At 40.8% G+C, this 18,380-nt stretch overlaps 1 protein-coding gene across 1 annotated transcript; it reads right to left on the reverse strand.

Moving 5' to 3' along the window:
- Window positions 1-587: 587 nt before the first annotated feature.
- LOC139474233 (cytochrome P450 3A24-like) lies at window positions 588-15,784 on the reverse strand. The gene is made up of 14 exons (XM_071257154.1): window positions 15,538-15,784; window positions 14,355-14,451; window positions 13,538-13,587; window positions 12,598-12,694; window positions 11,956-12,072; window positions 10,250-10,338; window positions 9,663-9,811; window positions 8,823-8,956; window positions 7,877-7,967; window positions 7,073-7,230; window positions 5,683-5,771; window positions 3,508-3,645; window positions 2,256-2,412; window positions 588-1,779 (listed from the first exon to the last, which is right to left on the reverse strand). The coding sequence occupies exons 1-14, from the start codon at window positions 15,609-15,611 to the stop codon at window positions 1,684-1,686; spliced, it is 1,536 nt and encodes a 511-aa protein (XP_071113255.1). The 5' UTR covers window positions 15,612-15,784; the 3' UTR covers window positions 588-1,683.
- Window positions 15,785-18,380: the final 2,596 nt, after the last annotated feature.

Genomic DNA, 18,380 nt, shown 5'->3' on the forward strand with positions numbered 1-18,380 from the left:
GTCCTGTTCTATCTCCTACTGTACATGCTGGTGTGTCTTGTTCTATCTCCTACTGTACATGCTGGTGTGTCCTGTTCTATCTCCTACTGTACATGCATGGTGTGTACTGTTTATCCCCTACTGGACATGCTGGTGTGTCCTGTTCTATCCCCAACTGGACATGCTAGTGTGTCCTGTGTATCTCCTACTGGACATGCTGGTGTGTCCTTCTCTATCCCCTACTGGACATGCTGGTGTGTCATGTTTATCACCTACTGGACACGCTGGTGTATCATGTCCTATCCCCTACTGGACCACCTACTGGACATGCTGGTGTGTCCTGTTTATCACCTACTGGACATGCTGGTGTGTCCTGTTTATCACCTACTGGACATGCTGGTGTGTCCTGTCTATCACCTACTTGACATGCTGGTGTGTCCTTCTCTATCCCCTACTGGACATGCTGGTGTGTCCTGTTTATCACCTACTGGACACGCTGGTGTATCATGTCCTATCCCCTACTGGACATGCTGGTGTGTCCTGTTTATCACCTACTGGACATGCTAGTGTGTCCTGTTTATCCCCATCTGGACATGCTGGTGTGTCCTGTTCTAGTTGAACTACAGAAAATATGGTGTCCATTAAGACTTCAACCATAGAGCTGATGCAGATTATAAACATGCTCTAAATGTGTGGGATAAATTAGGCTGTAAGAATTTAGGCGATTATCATAATCTTTACTTAATATGTCAGCGAGTAAAAGTACATCAGGTTTTGAGATATTTAGAAGTCAATATGGTTTGGATCCGGCATGGTACTATCGCAGTCCCGAACTCTCGTGGGATGAATTGTTGAAGAAGACTAATGTAGAACTAAACTTTATTGAGAAAGGGTTACAGTGCCAAAAGTGAACCCCGGCTATTTTTCTAGCTAATGATACAAGTGTGTCTGAGCGAAAGATATTTTGAACAAAAAGAGCTCCCTACCAGCAAGGTTTGTTGGAATTGTGAAGAAAACGTTTAACAATACAATGATAAAAAAGGGACCGGACACTCTTATAAACATTAAAAATACTAATATATACATAAACTATCGGTTGAGATTTCTTAACATTCACATCAGTGTTGAACTTGGTATCGAAAATAACCTCCTTGTTGAATATTCCCATATACGTCTGAGATACAATATCCACAGCCTCCTTGTGAATAGTTCCAGGTGTCATACCGTTCTTCCTGTTTCTAAAGTCAATCGTCATTTCCTCAGCTATTCACATTCAACAAAATATAATTATCCTCACTCGATTTTACAAGTCGCTGATTTCATCGGAATTTTGTTCATTCTCTTCTTATATGAGGCCCGTTTGACCATAAGACAAACAATGTGATGGCCAGGCTTACACGATGGTAAGTGTAGAGCATGAAGAGTACGGTCGAGATGACACAACCTTGTGGAGGACCTGTGTCCACTTGGACAAACTGAGGGCTCTTTATGAGAGAACTTTCGATGTAGTTCACTCTTGAGATGCATGTGCTTTTGATCGAAATGATCCAGATGGTATTCTAAGAAGCTAAAAACTGTAAAAATATATATTTTCTCCGATATACCAATTAGGGATTTGTACAATAGTTGATGGCATTCAAGCATACATATACGCTTTCTGAAAAACATCAAAGGGTCTGGAGAACGTTGTGGGTCTTTCCTGTTTTACGTGTCAGAACGGACTTGGGTTTTCAGCATTATTGGCTTCTTGGTGTTGAATATGCCCGTATCTATAGTGATGTCGTCACTTCCGATTGATGCCTGAAACAACCCCCAAAAGATTTAATATCTACCAGTACTAATTATATCAGGAAGAAGTACAGATATTAACGGAAAAAAGTAACTGTGCTTCATATTAAAGTTCAATAAATTATTTATTCTGAAATTAAATAATGCATGAAATTAAATAATGGATGTATGCGTGTTTGTTAGGGGTTTGATACTCACGTACGTGTTTGAAACTCACGTACGCGTTTGAACGTGAACAGCAAGGGAAGCACTTTTGTTTAACCGAAAATATCTCTTACGCAACGCCTCGTCGCGCCGTGATTATGCTGCAAACAAGGATCGTGCAAAATTAAGTTGTCAGACGTTTTAATGTTCGCCGAAATGCAATATTATGTGTTCGGAGACGTTATCTACAACTGGGCAGCTCTCATGACTGGGTTGAGACCAATTATTGCCAGTAACGGCACATGGGAAGCATGGTATCTATCCTATTTATTTTGTTAGCTTACCAGGGTGTCCTCCGCAGGCACAAACTGAATCTTCTTGAGAATCTGAGACAGAGCAATCTTCATCTCCATCTGCGCAAGCCTCATTCCCACACACTGACGGGGACCATGGCCGAAGGGGAGATAACCCATGGGATCCATTTCAGACTTTCGCTCCCATCTAAATCGAATAATAGTGCATCGTCAACTGAACCCCTGAAACGTCTGGCGAACGTAAGTTTTGATTTGTACAAGACACCTACAGATGACACACATCCCTCGATTTACCCACATTCATTCAGAGGGCAACACGAAACTAAGTCAACAACACCGACACTGAATGGCAAAACTATGAACCAATTTTAATAAAATGAAAAATCATGTTATTTAAGTGGGGCACGGTTGGCCCAGTCGTCTAAGGCGCCGCGTTTCGCTGTGCAGAGTTGCGTCCCTTGGGCACGCCAGAAACCTATGATTGTGGGTTCGAAACCCATAGTTGGCCCCAATTATGTTTCTAGGTTTGTCAGCACCATACCCGTGGTAAACGTCTATGACTTGCATCACTTCGGGCTTTCCTCCCACATTAAGCTGATACGCCGTGACATATCTTGAATACTGTAGCGTTAAATAGCGTTAAACCCAACTCACTCACTGTTATTTAAGTACTGATCCAAGAATGGATTAATGACATTCCTACTGTCCCTATCTACTGTCTAGCAAACGGCACCAGCTTTGCACCTGATTTCATGAAGAAATGGTTAACGCAATTTAAGTTCTGCTTTGGAAGCTGAGTCTCTTTCAAGCTTGTTTCAATCAAATGTGAAGGGCACCAGTTCCATCCCCAATTGGTATATGTGCACAGATTCAAGAAGGGATAGTGAACAGTTTTTTAAGTTCTGCTCCGAAAAAGAACCAAATGGACAGACAGATGGACATGCTGAGAGCAATATAATGATTGGAACTGTCTGACAACTTTGTAACTTAATGGAATTTCAAACTCTTGTTTCTCTAAGTTGTTTTGTTTCTTTGAAAATAAATAATAAACCATTGTATCCATTTGCTACCATCTCAATCAAATAACATTAAATTGCAGCATAAACTGACATGAACCCTAACACAGGATTGCATTTTCGCATGTCAAATTTTGAAACACGGCTTGAAGAACACCCACCACTGACAGGACTTGCACCTACCTGTCAGGCTTAAAGCTGTGGGAGTCGGGGTATATATCAGCATCCCTGTATATCACCACAGTAGCGAAGATGATAGTACCTACCTGTCAGGCTTAAAGCTGTGCGGGTCGGGGTATATATCAGGATCCCGGTGTATCCCCACAGAAGGGATGTTGACGGCACAACCCTTAGGGAATGTGTAGCCCTTGATGGTGACAGTTTCTGCCACCACACGGGCTGCTCTGTAACGGTAGAGCTTAGCATTGACACAAATTTACACATTTCACATATTCAGAGACCCATCCTCGACAGTCAGGGTTATTATTGACTCAACACCTGTATAATTTTGCCTATAGGTGAGATGAGGTGAGATGAGGTGAGGTGAGGTGAGGTGAGGTGAGGTGAAACGTCGCGTTCAAGATTATTGTACTTATATAGCTTCGTGCATGCACGTATGCGTGTGTTCGTGTGTGTTTTGCTTCTTGTACAAGTCTGAACTAATGTTGATTTTATAGTGCTAGCCCACTGAGACACTAAGACGCAGTTTTACATGAATACCCCACTCAGAAACAGTATACTGACTCCGAGCCGACCAGTCCTTGTTTTAGCCCCTTAATGCCGAGCGCCAGACAGGGTAACAACATGTACCATCTTTAAACGTCTTTTGGTATGACGCGCCCGGGGATCGAACCCCGGACCTTCCGCTCTCCGGGAGGACGCTGTGGCACAATACCACGGAAGCGGTCCGTAAATTCACATATGAACGTTTATGGGACACTCTGGGTGAACCTTTTGATAACCTCCATATAAGATGGGAAAATAAACTATGTGTACTAGTACCGGGCGACTATTTAAACATATAGTTGGCATTGATAAATGATACTACGATTGGAAATAAAACAAGAGACTATCAATATATATATTAATCCATCGAATATTAGCAACAAAATCCTTTCTTTACAAGATAGGAAAAAATAATGATGATCTTTGAGTGAGAGAGAGTGAATCTCTTAAACACCTATTCTTTTTATGTGTTAAATCAAAAGAATTTATCTCGCGGTTATCAAATTGATCTAAAAGAAAACATACATTAGATCTTTTATGCCCCTTTTATACCCTAAAGATAATATTTTTGTAAAGCAGCTGTTTCTTATTATAAAACAATACAGTTATAATTCCAGATATAACTGTACTGACGTGTATATGACGTATCTTACACATACAGTAAGGTACTGTTTTAATCTTGAAAAATATAATTTTGGAGAAAACAGAACGAAATTCAATAATACATGAATGTCTTAAATTCCACTAATGAAGAACTTATCACCACCCCAAGCCCCCGTCTGTCTCCTCCCAACCTAACCACTTTCAAGTGTGCACTCAACTCTCCTCTTCTCCATTTCAAGGCTATATCTGTTGTTTATTTATTTAATCTACCAAAACGGGTTAATCCGTTTCTGTATTACAATATCTCAAGAATGATGAGATATAGAAAAAGGAAGAAGAAAAGAAAGAAAAAAAGAGTTCAGATGTCAACTGTCCCATAATCTCAGATTACAGTGTAAGGAAGCACACATTTGATTTGCATGTCGTTTGATTTCTACTTATTTACTGAGCACCATCAAAGAATCTATTCATTGTTACTATTACCTAAATGTTCAAACGTTTGTGTTATTTTCCACCAAACAAACTATTCATGTTTCCAACACTACCAACTCCGTAACAAAATAAAATATTTATCTCATAACAAATAACAAAGTGTTTTTAACAAGGACCTATACACAGTGTGAACCGAGACTGGTTGTCCATCAGTATTTGTGTAGAGATATGGCTATATTTAACCCTAACCCTTCGCCAATGATGCCTGAAAGTTTTATCTCACCTTGATTTGTCATAACTGAAATACAGGCGGCCGGGTAGCCTAGTGGTTAAAGCGTTCGCTCGTCACGCCGAAGACCCGGGTTCGATTCCCGATATGGGTACAATGTGTGATGGAATATTGCTAAAAGCGGCGTAAACCCATACTCACTCACTATGATAACTGAAATAACAGGGATAAATATGCTTGGCTTTTTTTCAAGTGTGCCACAGGGATGGGTTAGCCAACATGAAGAATAGGTTTTATCCATCTTCAACAGTGCTCATACTCGGAATATCATTTTCATCATAAGCAGTTGTAATTTTAAGCATCCCCCACCCCCCAACCCCACCACCACCACCACCACCACCCCACACATAACAAAAAATAGAAATCAAATGGATGCTCCATAACGTCTTACCCAACCACAGCAGGATACAATCTGAGAGTCTCCGTGATCACGTGGTCCATATATTTCAGTCCGCAAATATTATCATAGTCTGGAATTTTCTGAAAAGCAAATGTCTCGTATCAGGACACGTCTACATGTTATTTAAATACTTATGATGTTTAAACATTCTTGAAAGAAAGGAAGGGGGAATTTGGGTGAAGAATTTGGTCCCGATATCACGAAGTATATTTTAGTCATTAAATACAATATAGGGAAATGGTCAATGATATTAAATATTTTACTCCCATACGCTACCTGTGTTTTGATATGAGGTGAGGTGAGGTGAAATGGGGTTAACGTCGCGTCCAAGATTATTGCACTTATATAGCGACGTGCGTACGTGCGTGCGTGCGTGCGTGCGTGCGTGTGGCTTCTTGTACTAGTCCGGACAGTTTAACATGAATACCCCACTCAAACACAGTATACTGACTCCAAGCCGTCCAGTCCTTGTTTTAGCCCCTTAACAGGCGGGGGGCATGGTAATAATTATTATATAACCTCTTTTAACGTCTTTTGGTATGACGCGGCAATCAAACCGCGAACCTTCCGCCCTCAGGGCGGACGCTCTGCCACTACACCATGGAGGCGGTCGCTCCCTGTGTAAAGATATGAAGACACCTGCTAAAGTGGTTGCGCCAGGTGAACTTTCTAAATTAGCCAACCAGCATTGAGGCTTCTAAGTTCTCGGTACGAGTGAGCGACATATGCAGACAAACATATCTGATTTCCTTTTTCCAAAAATGAATGTAATCGGGGTGTTCTGAATGTAGGAAAATAAAGCCTCGCTTTTATGTTTTTGTGGATATTTTACACATCCAATTGTTTTGGAGCGTCATGTCATCTACATGCCATCAAAAGAGGGTACCAGCGAGGATATATTTGTGTTATGAAGCGGTTGTCATCGAAACGAAATTGTTTGGAAAAGAAGTCGAACCATTCGACTGGTATAAGAACCCACGGATCCTTCAGTTAGATTGGGCAGTCAAAGTTCGCCAAATCTTCACTCAGAGGTATCGTATCAGTGGCCTAAGATGCTGTGCTGAGTTATGTACCTTAGTTGCCAGGATCCCCTGGTATTGATAACCTATCCCGGATACCTCCATACGTAACCCCTTATGAGAATCTATCTGGATAACCTATCTATCGTTATCAAAAACAACACCTGACATGTCTTGCCAGACGCGTTGTCGAATGTCTTTCGCAACTCTTATACGTATAAGGAGGTCGAATTCAAATTTAAGTATTTTTAGATTTCCCATCCAAACTAGTTAATGTGTGTGAGAGTGTGTGTGCGCGTGTGTGAATGTGGCTTGGCGGTCAAGAGAAACAAGTTCGATTTAACATTTAAAACATTACATACTTCTCCCAAAACCGTGTCGATTTCTTCTGTGAGCCGCTGTTGTACATCCGGGTTCATTGCCAGGGAATAGGCAATAAAATGGAGGGTGTTGGCCGTAGTTTCGTATCCAGCAATGAAGAATAATAAAGCCTGACCAAGTATTTCGTCGTTGGTCAATTCTGGAATGGAGAAAGAAAGTGGTGAATCCTACTACTAACAAAATCTATATCATTACATCTTGAACAGAGTAATTGACACAATTAAGATTTTTTTTTCAATATGACTTCTGTGGGGGACATTTTGAAAATCGGCTCTGGAACTCTTGAACAAACTTGGGTTTCATCAATGGTGGGAAAAAACATGTGAACTTTCAATTTCACTGGACCAGTGCTTTCTAAGAAGATGTTTCCGAAAGATGATGGTCAAACAGGCCACGACATAAATTCACTTGACTTGCAGTCAGATAAGCTGTGAGTGAGTGTGGATTTATGTAGCTTTTAGCAATATTCCAGAAATATAACGATGGGGGACACCATAAATGGGTTTCACACATTGTACCTATGTTGGGAATCGAACCCGTTGCTTCGGCGTGACGAGTGAACGCTTTAACCACTTGGCTACCCCGCCTCAGGTGAGTTGGAAATAATTACGATAAATAAAGAGCACACTAATTACAAAAGCTATGCACTTTTGTTTAGTAACCACAAACTCACAACCCACAACCCCACATCCAGCCCCGCCTTTCCCACTTCTCCTTCTCCACTACACTTAATCCTGGATCTGCCATCTAATATGGCTGGGAGTAAAACGACCCTGAAAACAAACTTTTGCTTTTACAGCCACTCTGATTGGGGTCTTCATCCCTCCCATCATCTTCTGCGTCAATTAAAAGTTGGAAGAAGTCCTGAGTTTTCACCTAAAACAGAAACAAGAAAAGGTTGGCACCCTATGAACAAAAATACATAAACATGTGTATAAAACTGTAATTGTCATGCAAACAAAGATACTGAGAGAAAACACATCTGATGAAACGATTGAGAAATGCAAATGAAATCTTCCATCGCATGATATATATTTACATCGATGTGACATAGTTATAAAACGTAGGCATGTACTGATGTAATTGTACTATTTGGTACACTTTGAACAGCATTTCAGTTATATAATGACGTATTATGACAGCTTATTGTGAGGGGAAAGCCCCGATGCAAGTCTAAGAGGCTTACTATTTTGGTTTAACACACAAGCACAGATAACAAAGAAACATACCTATAGGTCGAACCCACGATTATAATGGACGCAACTCCACATGACAAAAATGAGGCTACTTAGACGACTGGGCTATCCCTGTCCCCAATTTCCCACAGATTATAACTGGTAGTCATAGACAGCAGCCGCAGCCCTGGACACGAAGCGTTGTGAGCGAGGCGAGCTCCTCTGGTTCGTTGGTTGGTTGGTTTGTTGCTTAACGCCGCACTCGGCAATATTTCAGCTATATGACGGCTGTCTGTAAATAATCGACCAGACAATCCAGTGATTGATATCATGAGCATCGACCCACGCAATTAGGATCGATGACATGCATCAACCAAGTCAGCGAGCCTGACCACCCGATCCCGTCAGTCGCATCTTACGACAAGCATAGTCACCTTTTACGGCAAGCATGGGTTGCTGAAGACCTATTCTACCCCGGAAACTTCACGGGTCAACTCCTCTGGTAAATGCGTAACCTGGCACAATGACGAATTGACCTCAACTTTTTAGTACCTACCTTTCCAGTCTTTGAATCAGCCTTGCGTTGTTCAATCATTTCATTCAGTACCTTCGTGAAGAACTTTAGAGTGGTCTTTGAAAATGTGCTCAAACCTAGAGCTCTGAATAAGGGTGAGAATTCAGGGAACATCACTGCAAAATATAAATTAATCATTTATACAATAACACAACTAGAAATTCAACATATCAACGCTACGTAATTTGAAAGTAATGAATCATGAATGTAACTCGTATCAATTTGATTATTTCCCTTGATTCAATTATTTAGTCATCAAAGTCCTGTTTTGATGAAACAGCTGCTGCCTGTGTACATTCACTAAACAATTGATCAAACATCTGCTGCCTGTGTACATTCACTAAACAATTGATCAAACATCTGCTGCCTGTATATTTTACTAAACAAATGATCAAACATCTGCTGCCTGTGCACTTTCACTAAACAATTGATCAAACATCTGCTGCTTATATATTTTCACTAAACAACTGATAAAACATCCGCTGCATATGCACTTTCACTAAACAATTGATCGAACGTTTGCTGCCTATATATTGTCACTAAACAACTAATCAAACATCCGCTGCATATGCACTTTCACTAAACAATTGATCAAACATCTGCTGCCTATATATTTTCACTAAACAACTGATCAAACATCCGCTGCATATGTACTTTCATTAAACATTTGATCAAACGTCTGCTGCCTCTATATTTTCACTAAACAACTGATCAAACATCCGCTGCCTGTGTACTTTCACTGAACAATTGATCAAGTTTCTACTTTACGTGCTCTGACAGGGAACCACGGTTAGTAATGGCAACAACACTCTAGTCACTTACAAACAATCATCATAATAGGGTTTTGGATTCCCTGCCCAAAGAACTTTCTTGCCTCCTCAACAAAAGCATTTTTGAAATCACTTTGGGAATCCACTTCGATCCCAAAAGCTGTGCTTGCAATGGCGTCCATTGTGAATGCACCAAAGTATCTGCAAGGAAGTTGAAGTAGTTTTATTATTGAGCCTCTAGTACTTTCAACAACAATGAATACATACATGACGTCCATACCTCATCACATCATACATGACAAGTGTAAAGTGTACTGTTTCTGCTGCGATATCCCACTTATACTAAGGCCGTTTGGACGTATTCTCTCAGACTGTGCGCATTGGATGAAAGTGTGGTGCGTCCTTCTCATGTGTTTCAATCTTATTTAATATGTGTGCAGATATTTTGATATATATACCTTCCATGTGACCATGAAATCGTAAAACAATGTTTTGATTAAATAATATATTTTCTTTTTTAATAATCCGATAATAATGCCTATATCCTGTTGAATTATTTTGACCACGTGTCCTAACCTACCAATAAATATTAATTTTGATAAATAACTGGATGAAATAAGTACAGGCGTTTTGCCTTACCGTTTGACATCAATGCTTTGGTTCGACTCTGCTGCCTTTACAAAGTTAGTTGTAAGTATACTGGCGCATTGGTTTATTCGGTCGCACATCTGAAATATAACATCAAAAGTACTGTTTGGTGAATCCAGCATTGGTATTGTTCGCAACTCTGCACATAAAATTAGGGTGCCTGAGACGACTGTTCGACCTGTGTCCTGTGTTGCCATATAGTCCTATTGACACGTCCATACATATATTACCCGTGAAGACCCGAGGTAAAATAGATCTTCAGCAATCCATGCTTGCCGTAAGAGTCGACTATGTTCGTCGTAAGAGGCGACTAAAGGGATCGGGTGGTCAGGCTCGCCGACTTGGTTGATGTATGTCATCGTAACCCAACTGCGTGGATCTATGCTCATGATGTCCGTCCCTGGATTGTCTGGTCCAGATTCGATTATTTATAGACCGCCGTCATATAGCTGGAACAGTCAGGCTCGCCGACTTGGTTGATGCATGTCATCGTAACCCAATTGCGTGGATCTATGCTCATGATGTCCGTCCCTGGATTGTCTGGTCCAGATTCGATTATTTATAGACCGCCGTCATATAGCTGGAATAGTGCTGAGTGCGGCGTTAAACAACAAACAAAACATACAAATCTGACGTATGAGCAGGTGATGAAATCGTTAATTCAATACAAATAATGTACGAGGTTTATATTGTCAGGACTTTAACCTTCAACATATAACATCTGCTGAGCTGAAACTACTCATCTTGAATTAATATCTTTTGAAGCTCAGCCAAATTCAGATAATATACTCAAAAAAGGGGAAATTTTCAAAAAATGGCAGATGATTGCAGAAATACTAATCAAGTGATCGTAATGGATGGTTAAGAAAAGAGAGGACTGGATGTAATAGGACAATCAACAGAGCATGTTGGCGCAATATTGTAAGGGTGCAAAGAAACAAAAAATAGAACAGGGTTGCGTGGTCAAATAATGAACGTTGGGGACAACTTGATCAATAATGTGTCATGCCCTAACGAATGTCAAACATTTGTTTATACGAAGTGCCAAGGTCCGAATCAATCTCCTGACGATAATTTGATAGAATCTTGTCGACTACTCTTTGCAGCACTTGGCCAGGATAGGCTAACCAACGTAGAGGGTGGCCTTTGACGGTTCTGCACACGTCTCCCGATGATGTCTCAGACGTGATCCGTGGGAAAAGGTCAAGACACATTGCATTCTAGTCATTTTTGCTGCTAATGGGTATTCAGTTACGATACGTGAAAGGTGGGCACGAGCATGTAAAAAGACAAAAGAAAGCCCAAACCAGGAACAACGTTATACTCGAAGGCACTTTCCATTGACCATTTCATGGTCAACAGGTAGTGGCATTCTGGCGGTCATAGTGATCCCGCCTCATATCATTACAGCCCTAGCCCCAGCCCCAAATGTGCCATGTTGCTTTGGGTTGACGTTCTTGAGGACGAAACTGATCACAAATACAGCAATAAAGCAAGAATAGAGAACTTACTAGCTACTGTGGCTAATGAAAATCAACAAATATAATGGCTCAGAGCGATCTGACAAACTTTCACTGAAGCGTGCACGGACGAATTGCATGGACCACGCTCTATGGGTCAAGTGTGTTGGTGCGTTGGGGAAATCTATTTGTTTCTATTCTTTGTCTTTCAAGAACCAAACTGGATAATGTTCTTACCAAGCGCAGTTTCGATCCACTTAATGTTGGGGTTACAATATTTCTCAGCCGTTTCCAATTAGCGCCTTTCTGAAGGAGAATGCTTCTGTCTACTGGGTAGTTGCTCAAGTCGAAACCCTGAAACATTGTCAAATATACTGTATGTTGTCCCTGTTACATTCTCAAACATACATTCTCACTGTAGCATTCCCGAAAAGTTCGTAGAGTTCTCAAAGATACTTCATCCGTTGACATTAACAAGGACATTGAGTCCCTGACAGGTTAAAATCAATAGTGCGTGAGTGAATTTGGTTTAACGCCGATTTTAACAGTATTTCAGTTATATCGCGGCATGTCAGTTTAATGTGGGAGGAAAGCCCAAAGTAATGCAGGTCTCAGACGTTTACCACTTCGGTGAAACCCACGGGCACGGGGACGCAACTCTGCATAGCGAATCGCGGCGCCTTAGACGGCTGGGCCACCCGTGCCCCCTCCCCCCCACAATTCACCTACTGTGAATTTTAAATGTTAACGTGACAGGTAACAATTAGTTTTATGAAAAGTTTACATATAAACTTATCAAACAAGTTTTTCAGTGTAATACAGACAATAAATTCAAAAGGAAAAAATCGAGATAAATTGAACGGCTAAATGCAAACTCACCGCTCTGTCTGTGAAGTGCTGGAAATCTTTGATCAAAACCTCTCTCACAACATCGAGGTCCGTTACATTTACCATCGGAAAGCCACCCAAAAAAACCCTTAAAAGACAATATCACATCATATGGTGACTCTTTAGTCTATAATGAGTGAGTGAGTAGGGTTTAATGCCGCTTTCAACAATATCTCTGTTCCACCAGGGCATGTCAGCTTGATGGTGGTGGTGGAGGTGGGGATTCCGATATTCATAGGCATTACCCCCACGATCACTTATATGAAGTTGACAAGCGAATAATAATAATCTTGGTTGGTGGGTTTGTTGTTTAACGCCGCACTCAGTGATATTCGAGCTATATGACGGCGGTCTGTAAAAAATTGAGTCTGGACCAGACAATCCAGTGATTGACATCATGAGCATCAATCCACGCAATTGGGATACGATGACATGCATCAACCAAGTCAGCGAGCCTAACCACCCGATCCTGTTAGTCGCCTTTTACGACAAGCATAGTCGCCTTTTACGGCAAGCATGGGTTTCTGAAGACCTGTTCTACTCCGGATCTTAATATAATCTAGGTGAATTGTGAATTCGAATAAACGATCGCAGGATCATGGGTATGACAGGCCTAAAGGACACAACTCTGCAGCGCCTCCAGTGTCCCACTGACAATCATTACAGATATGAATAAATATCAGTTTGCTTGATAAATGTCATCCTACACCGACGGCTTGATTCGTTAGTTCACAATATCGATCACATGAATGCCTGGTCCGGATTATTTACTGTCCGCCTTTATTTAGCTAGTGCGGCGTTAAACGTCAAACAAACAAGCAATCTTCGAATTGTCGAACAGTTGGACTAAATGGCATTTTTAATGTGTTTCCCTGGTCTCAAATAATTTCAATATAAACCTAAGGGAGATAACTCTTAAAGATTGACATACCCGAAGACTTTACCATACTGTTTCCCAAGCTTGTTGTCAAGGATGTCGTCCTGTAACAAGAGTATATTTGGATCTTTGATATTTATATTTCAAATGACAAAAAAATCATTCCATGATAGTCATCCATTCGTCACCACTCGTCCCTTTCCTTAACCTGCAAGAAAACATTTGGCTTGTCATTCGTCACCACTCGTCCCTTTCCGTAACCTGCAAGTAGACATTGGCTTGTCATTCGTCGTCACTCGTCCCTTTCCGTAACCTGCAAGAAGACATTTGTCTTGTCATTCGTCACCACTCGCCCCTTTACGTAACCTGCAAGGAGACTTTGGCTTGTCATTCGTCGTCACTCGTCCCTTTCCGTAACCTGCAAGAAAACATTTTGCTTGTCATTCGTCACCACTCGTCCATTTCCGTAACCTGCAAGAAGACATTTGGCTTGTCCCTGAATGACACGAGTTGATCAGGAATGGTTTTGGTTTGTGTGTTTTTTTGTTTTTTGTTTAACGCCTCACTCAGCAATATTCTACCCCGTATCTTCACGGGTATGGTCAGGAATGAACAGTCATCAGACAGCAGATGTTAGATGCAAATATTTTATTAACATGAGTCATGTATGATGTTCTGTCCAGGGATTACAGATCGATCTTACATACAATATTAATACCATTCTGATATATTCAGGAGAGATTTTACTTTAGATACAATCTGTTTGTGAAGATGTTAAGGTGATCTACGAACCTCAATGTCCTAGGACGGATAATATTTACAAGCGTTCGTTTTAAACGAGGGTCGAGTTAAGATTACATTTTAAGCTCACCTGTTTGAACAACTGATGGAAATTCCCGATAAAAATTACGGGCTCCGGGCCAGGAATACCCGCATCCTTGAACAGACGATTTCTCTTTTTTCCATATCTTTAGAAGAAAACAAACAAACAGAAAAAGACACATTCAGACGACACGATTGCAAAATTCCATTTACAAAAGGACCTACTAACTTTCAATATAATTTTAATCCATCATCTTTTAGACACCATCTCCTTTCTTTATGGGATAGTAAAAAATGAAGATGATTTCTGTATTATTTATATTGTGTGTTAAATCCCGTGTGTGAAAATCGTTTAACACGGGCACAATTGGTTATAGACATTAGATCCTGTATGCTTGAAGACCACACGGACAGTATTTTGGCAAACCATCTCTTTCATATGATAAAATAATACATATGTAAATCCCGATGTAACTTACTGACTTCCAACTGACGCATGTTGCAAATACAATAAGGTACTATTTAAATTTTGAAAAATACAATTTTGGAGAAAACAGCACTAAATTAAATAATATATTGAAATGTCTCAGTTCAAACTAATCAAGCATTCGTCACACACCCTCAATCCTCTCCCTATATCGACGTTTCACTGTCATTCTATCTCTTCTCTTTTCTTCCTCCTGATATTTCATTTTGTCCAATAACATCCGGGGTTAAACAGGGTTACCCATTTTTGTATTACAATGTCGCATGAATAAATATAGAAGGAACTAAAAGGAAAATGGTTCACCGCTGAACAGACTTAAAGAAATCAAGACCTGACAGTTGAACCCGAGGATCTAAATTATAGTCGATATTAACAGAAGGGATGGGAGGTTTGCTCGTGGACAAGTGATGAGAACAGCTACGCTGCATGTTTCCAGTATATGTGGCGATTTGACGAATACACGGTCTTCACATACAAGCCGTGTGTCTAACAACATAGGCAAAAAATGGCGGTCCTTGTGAGATGACCCCCATATAATTTGACACCAGGAAAACGGCCTTGACCTTTTGACAGGACATTACTTGGCATATCAACCGCTGTAATATCAGCCTCGGGCGGTGCTTGTGAGATGAATTACAGAAGGAATGCTAACCTGACAATAGTCAATAAACGTCAGTGAAGCTTTACGTAATTGTACTTCCTTATTCAGGAGTAGATCAGTGAACCATTAAGAAATTATACTTACGCATAAATCAGAAACAACACCAATATCCCCAGAATCCATGTTGGAGAAATGTCAACACAACCGAGTATCTCCATTTGAAGTGTCACCAGGCAAACAGATGGTTACCAGTTGGTTATGGGAAAAACCAAAAGAAGAGCAGTCATCCAGTGAGGATACACTAACAGACAAATGCTTGGGGTTTGGCCTAGTAGACTTGCGCTGCGCGCTGAAGGCAGGGTACAGAGTTCCTGAGTTGTGTGACTCGCCAGGTCGGGATATGGGGAATGTCTCAAAACGTTTTAGATGTATTTAACCCCCACCCACGCATAGTTGTGCTGGGGAACTAGAAACGGGCTCTGTGGGGTTTCGTTTCAGGAGCATATCTAATAAACCATTCACAATTTCTTCATGAAACTTTGCATACACATAATGTAGCATTGCAATAATGCCCATTGCTACTTAGGATTATTTGTTTAATTTTTTTTGTTTACGAGACAACAATTTGGACTGCGCTTCAAATCAGGGTCGGTTTGTTGGTTTGTTTGTTGTTTAACGCCGCACTCAGCAATATTCGAGCTATGATGACAGTCTGTAAATACTCGATTCTGGACCAGACAATCCAGTGATTGACATCATGAGCATCGATCTACGCAAGATACTATGACATACATCACCCAAGTCCAACTGTAAAGGGGAGTAATTCCTTGTATTTCCACCTGTCTGATATCACTTGGTCTTGGAAGAGTTTTCCCACAGAGAGATCACTGGGTCGAGGGTAGTTTGCCTGAATTAAAGGTCCAGATTTTGCTAGTAGAGAAAGTGACTCGCCACTAAGAGCTGTATCTTTCACACATGGATGGCATGTATTGAGGGCTGACTGTAAGAGGACAGCTCAGAGTCATGTCGTCTGCTTGGGTAGTAGCTGTAACGTTAAAATCCAATTATGGCACCCTGCATGTAGCACCAGGACAAAGCCAGTGGTTTATTTGATGGAGGTAAGTACACAGATACATGTATTTTGATAAAGCTAGTTTAACTTCTATCACATTCTGTTGGAACTTCTACTATATTCTAAGTAGGATTCCTGTTGTAAAGTACTGCGCAGTACCGCCAGTTATTCCAACAAAAGTAGGTGATTGGTACTTTGTGTTCACAGGGTCAAAGAAGTCAGTGCTGTGTCCATATCATTTTCCTCCAAATACTTGTTCTCATGGCAATATCCTGAAACCTTGCTCATCTCACTCTTGGGGTGTCATCATTAGTAGGAAAAAGCTTTTAAAGTTTCAGCTTCATTGGTCGAGTGTTTTGATGGGAAGATGTTTATCTACATCAGTCCACTTGACACAGATGAGACACATGGACGAGGTTAACTCGAAATGATGGTTCTAAAGTAAGTTTGGTTACACTAAGCACTTAGATAACTCAATCAAAGAATCAAGGTATTCTCTAAGATAATGATGAAACCTGTTGTCTTCTGAGTTATTACACCACCACACACATATATCCCCCACCCCTTTCTCCACTGCACAGTATCCTGGGTCAACCAGCTGAACATGAACGTGAATACAAGTATGAATGGTAGCAAAACGACTATGGAAACACTCTTTAGCTTTTACAGCCACTGATTGGGGATTTCATCAAGCCCATCATCCTCTGCGTCTCGTCCTTTCATCTAAAACAGACACGGGAAAAGGTTGGTGCCTCATGAATTGGGTTTAGTGACTGAGTGAGTGAGTTGGGATTAACGCTGCTTTTAACAATATTCCATTTATATCGCGGCGTGTCAGCTTAATGTGGGAGGAAAGCCCGAAGTGATGCAGGTCTCAGACGTTTACCTCTTCGGTGAAACCCACGAGCACGGGTATGGTGCCGACAAACCTAGAAACATAATCGGTGAATTGGGTTTAACGTCGCGTCCAAGATTATTGCGTTTATATAGCGACGTGCATGCACGTGTGTGTGGCTGCTTGTACTAGTCCGGACTGATGCCGATTTTAAAGTGCTAGTCCACTGGTATATCTTGCCGCAGTTCAACATGAATATCACACTCAGACACAGTATACCGACTATGAACTAAGATACATGAACACCTCATGTATGTTAGGCATAATAATGACAGTTTAAAAGATAATAAGAGAAATAATTATTACATCTGATGAAACGAATGAGGTAGTTTCGAAGCAGGAACAGTTTCTTGAAATGAAAATAACATTTTCTATTGCATAATACTTACATCGATGTGACATGGATATGCATGGTACGTATGCATGGACAGTTCTTGTCCTGATATGACGATATTAGCTTTCGATAATGAGTGAATGAGTTGGGTTATACGCCACTTTAACAGTATTTCAGTTCTATGACGACGTGACTGCTTTAGGTGAGGAGGAAGTCATGATGCACGTCTCAGACGCTCATTACTTGGTGAAGTAAACAAGCGCGGGTATGGTGCTGAAACAAAACAATCCATGACAGCAAGGGCGACCCAAACTTGATGAAGTGAATCCTTCCATACATATCTGCTGTGTAGTTTGACATAATTTCAGCAACCCATGCCTACCGTTAAAAGTGACTATGCTTGTCGTCAGAGGCTAACGGGATACGGTGGATTGGTCCTCCCACCTTAACTGGTTTTCCATCTATTCTGACAATCAATGTGTACAACTGGCGAAGTTGTACCAATCACATGATTGGGAAAAGAAAAACAAGGAGGAAATCTGTTTTTTTTTATTTTATGAGACAGACAAAAAATAAAGCATACATGGAAAATCAATGAGCCATGATATTTTTTTTCCCCTCTGATTCCAATGCTGACAGCGTCGCTGTGGTTAACTGTCATAATCATTTGTAAACCGATCACAAAC

This window comes from Haliotis cracherodii, unplaced genomic scaffold (assembly GCF_022045235.1).
Source record: "Haliotis cracherodii isolate W230 unplaced genomic scaffold, xgHalCrac1.p SCAF_3, whole genome shotgun sequence".
Classification (NCBI taxonomy): domain Eukaryota; kingdom Metazoa; phylum Mollusca; class Gastropoda; order Lepetellida; family Haliotidae; genus Haliotis; species Haliotis cracherodii.

Coding starts and splice junctions, on each gene's coding strand:
- LOC139474233 (XM_071257154.1), bottom strand. CDS start 15,611: ATGGAGATACTCGGTTGTGTTGACATTTCTCCAACATGGATTCTGGGG. Junction 12,695..13,537: donor CAGTATGGTAAAGTCTTCGG/GTATGTCAATCT, acceptor TTGTCTTTTAAG/GGTTTTTTTGGGTGGCTTTC. Junction 9,812..10,249: donor CAAAGCATTGATGTCAAACG/GTAAGGCAAAAC, acceptor ACTTCCTTGCAG/ATACTTTGGTGCATTCACAA.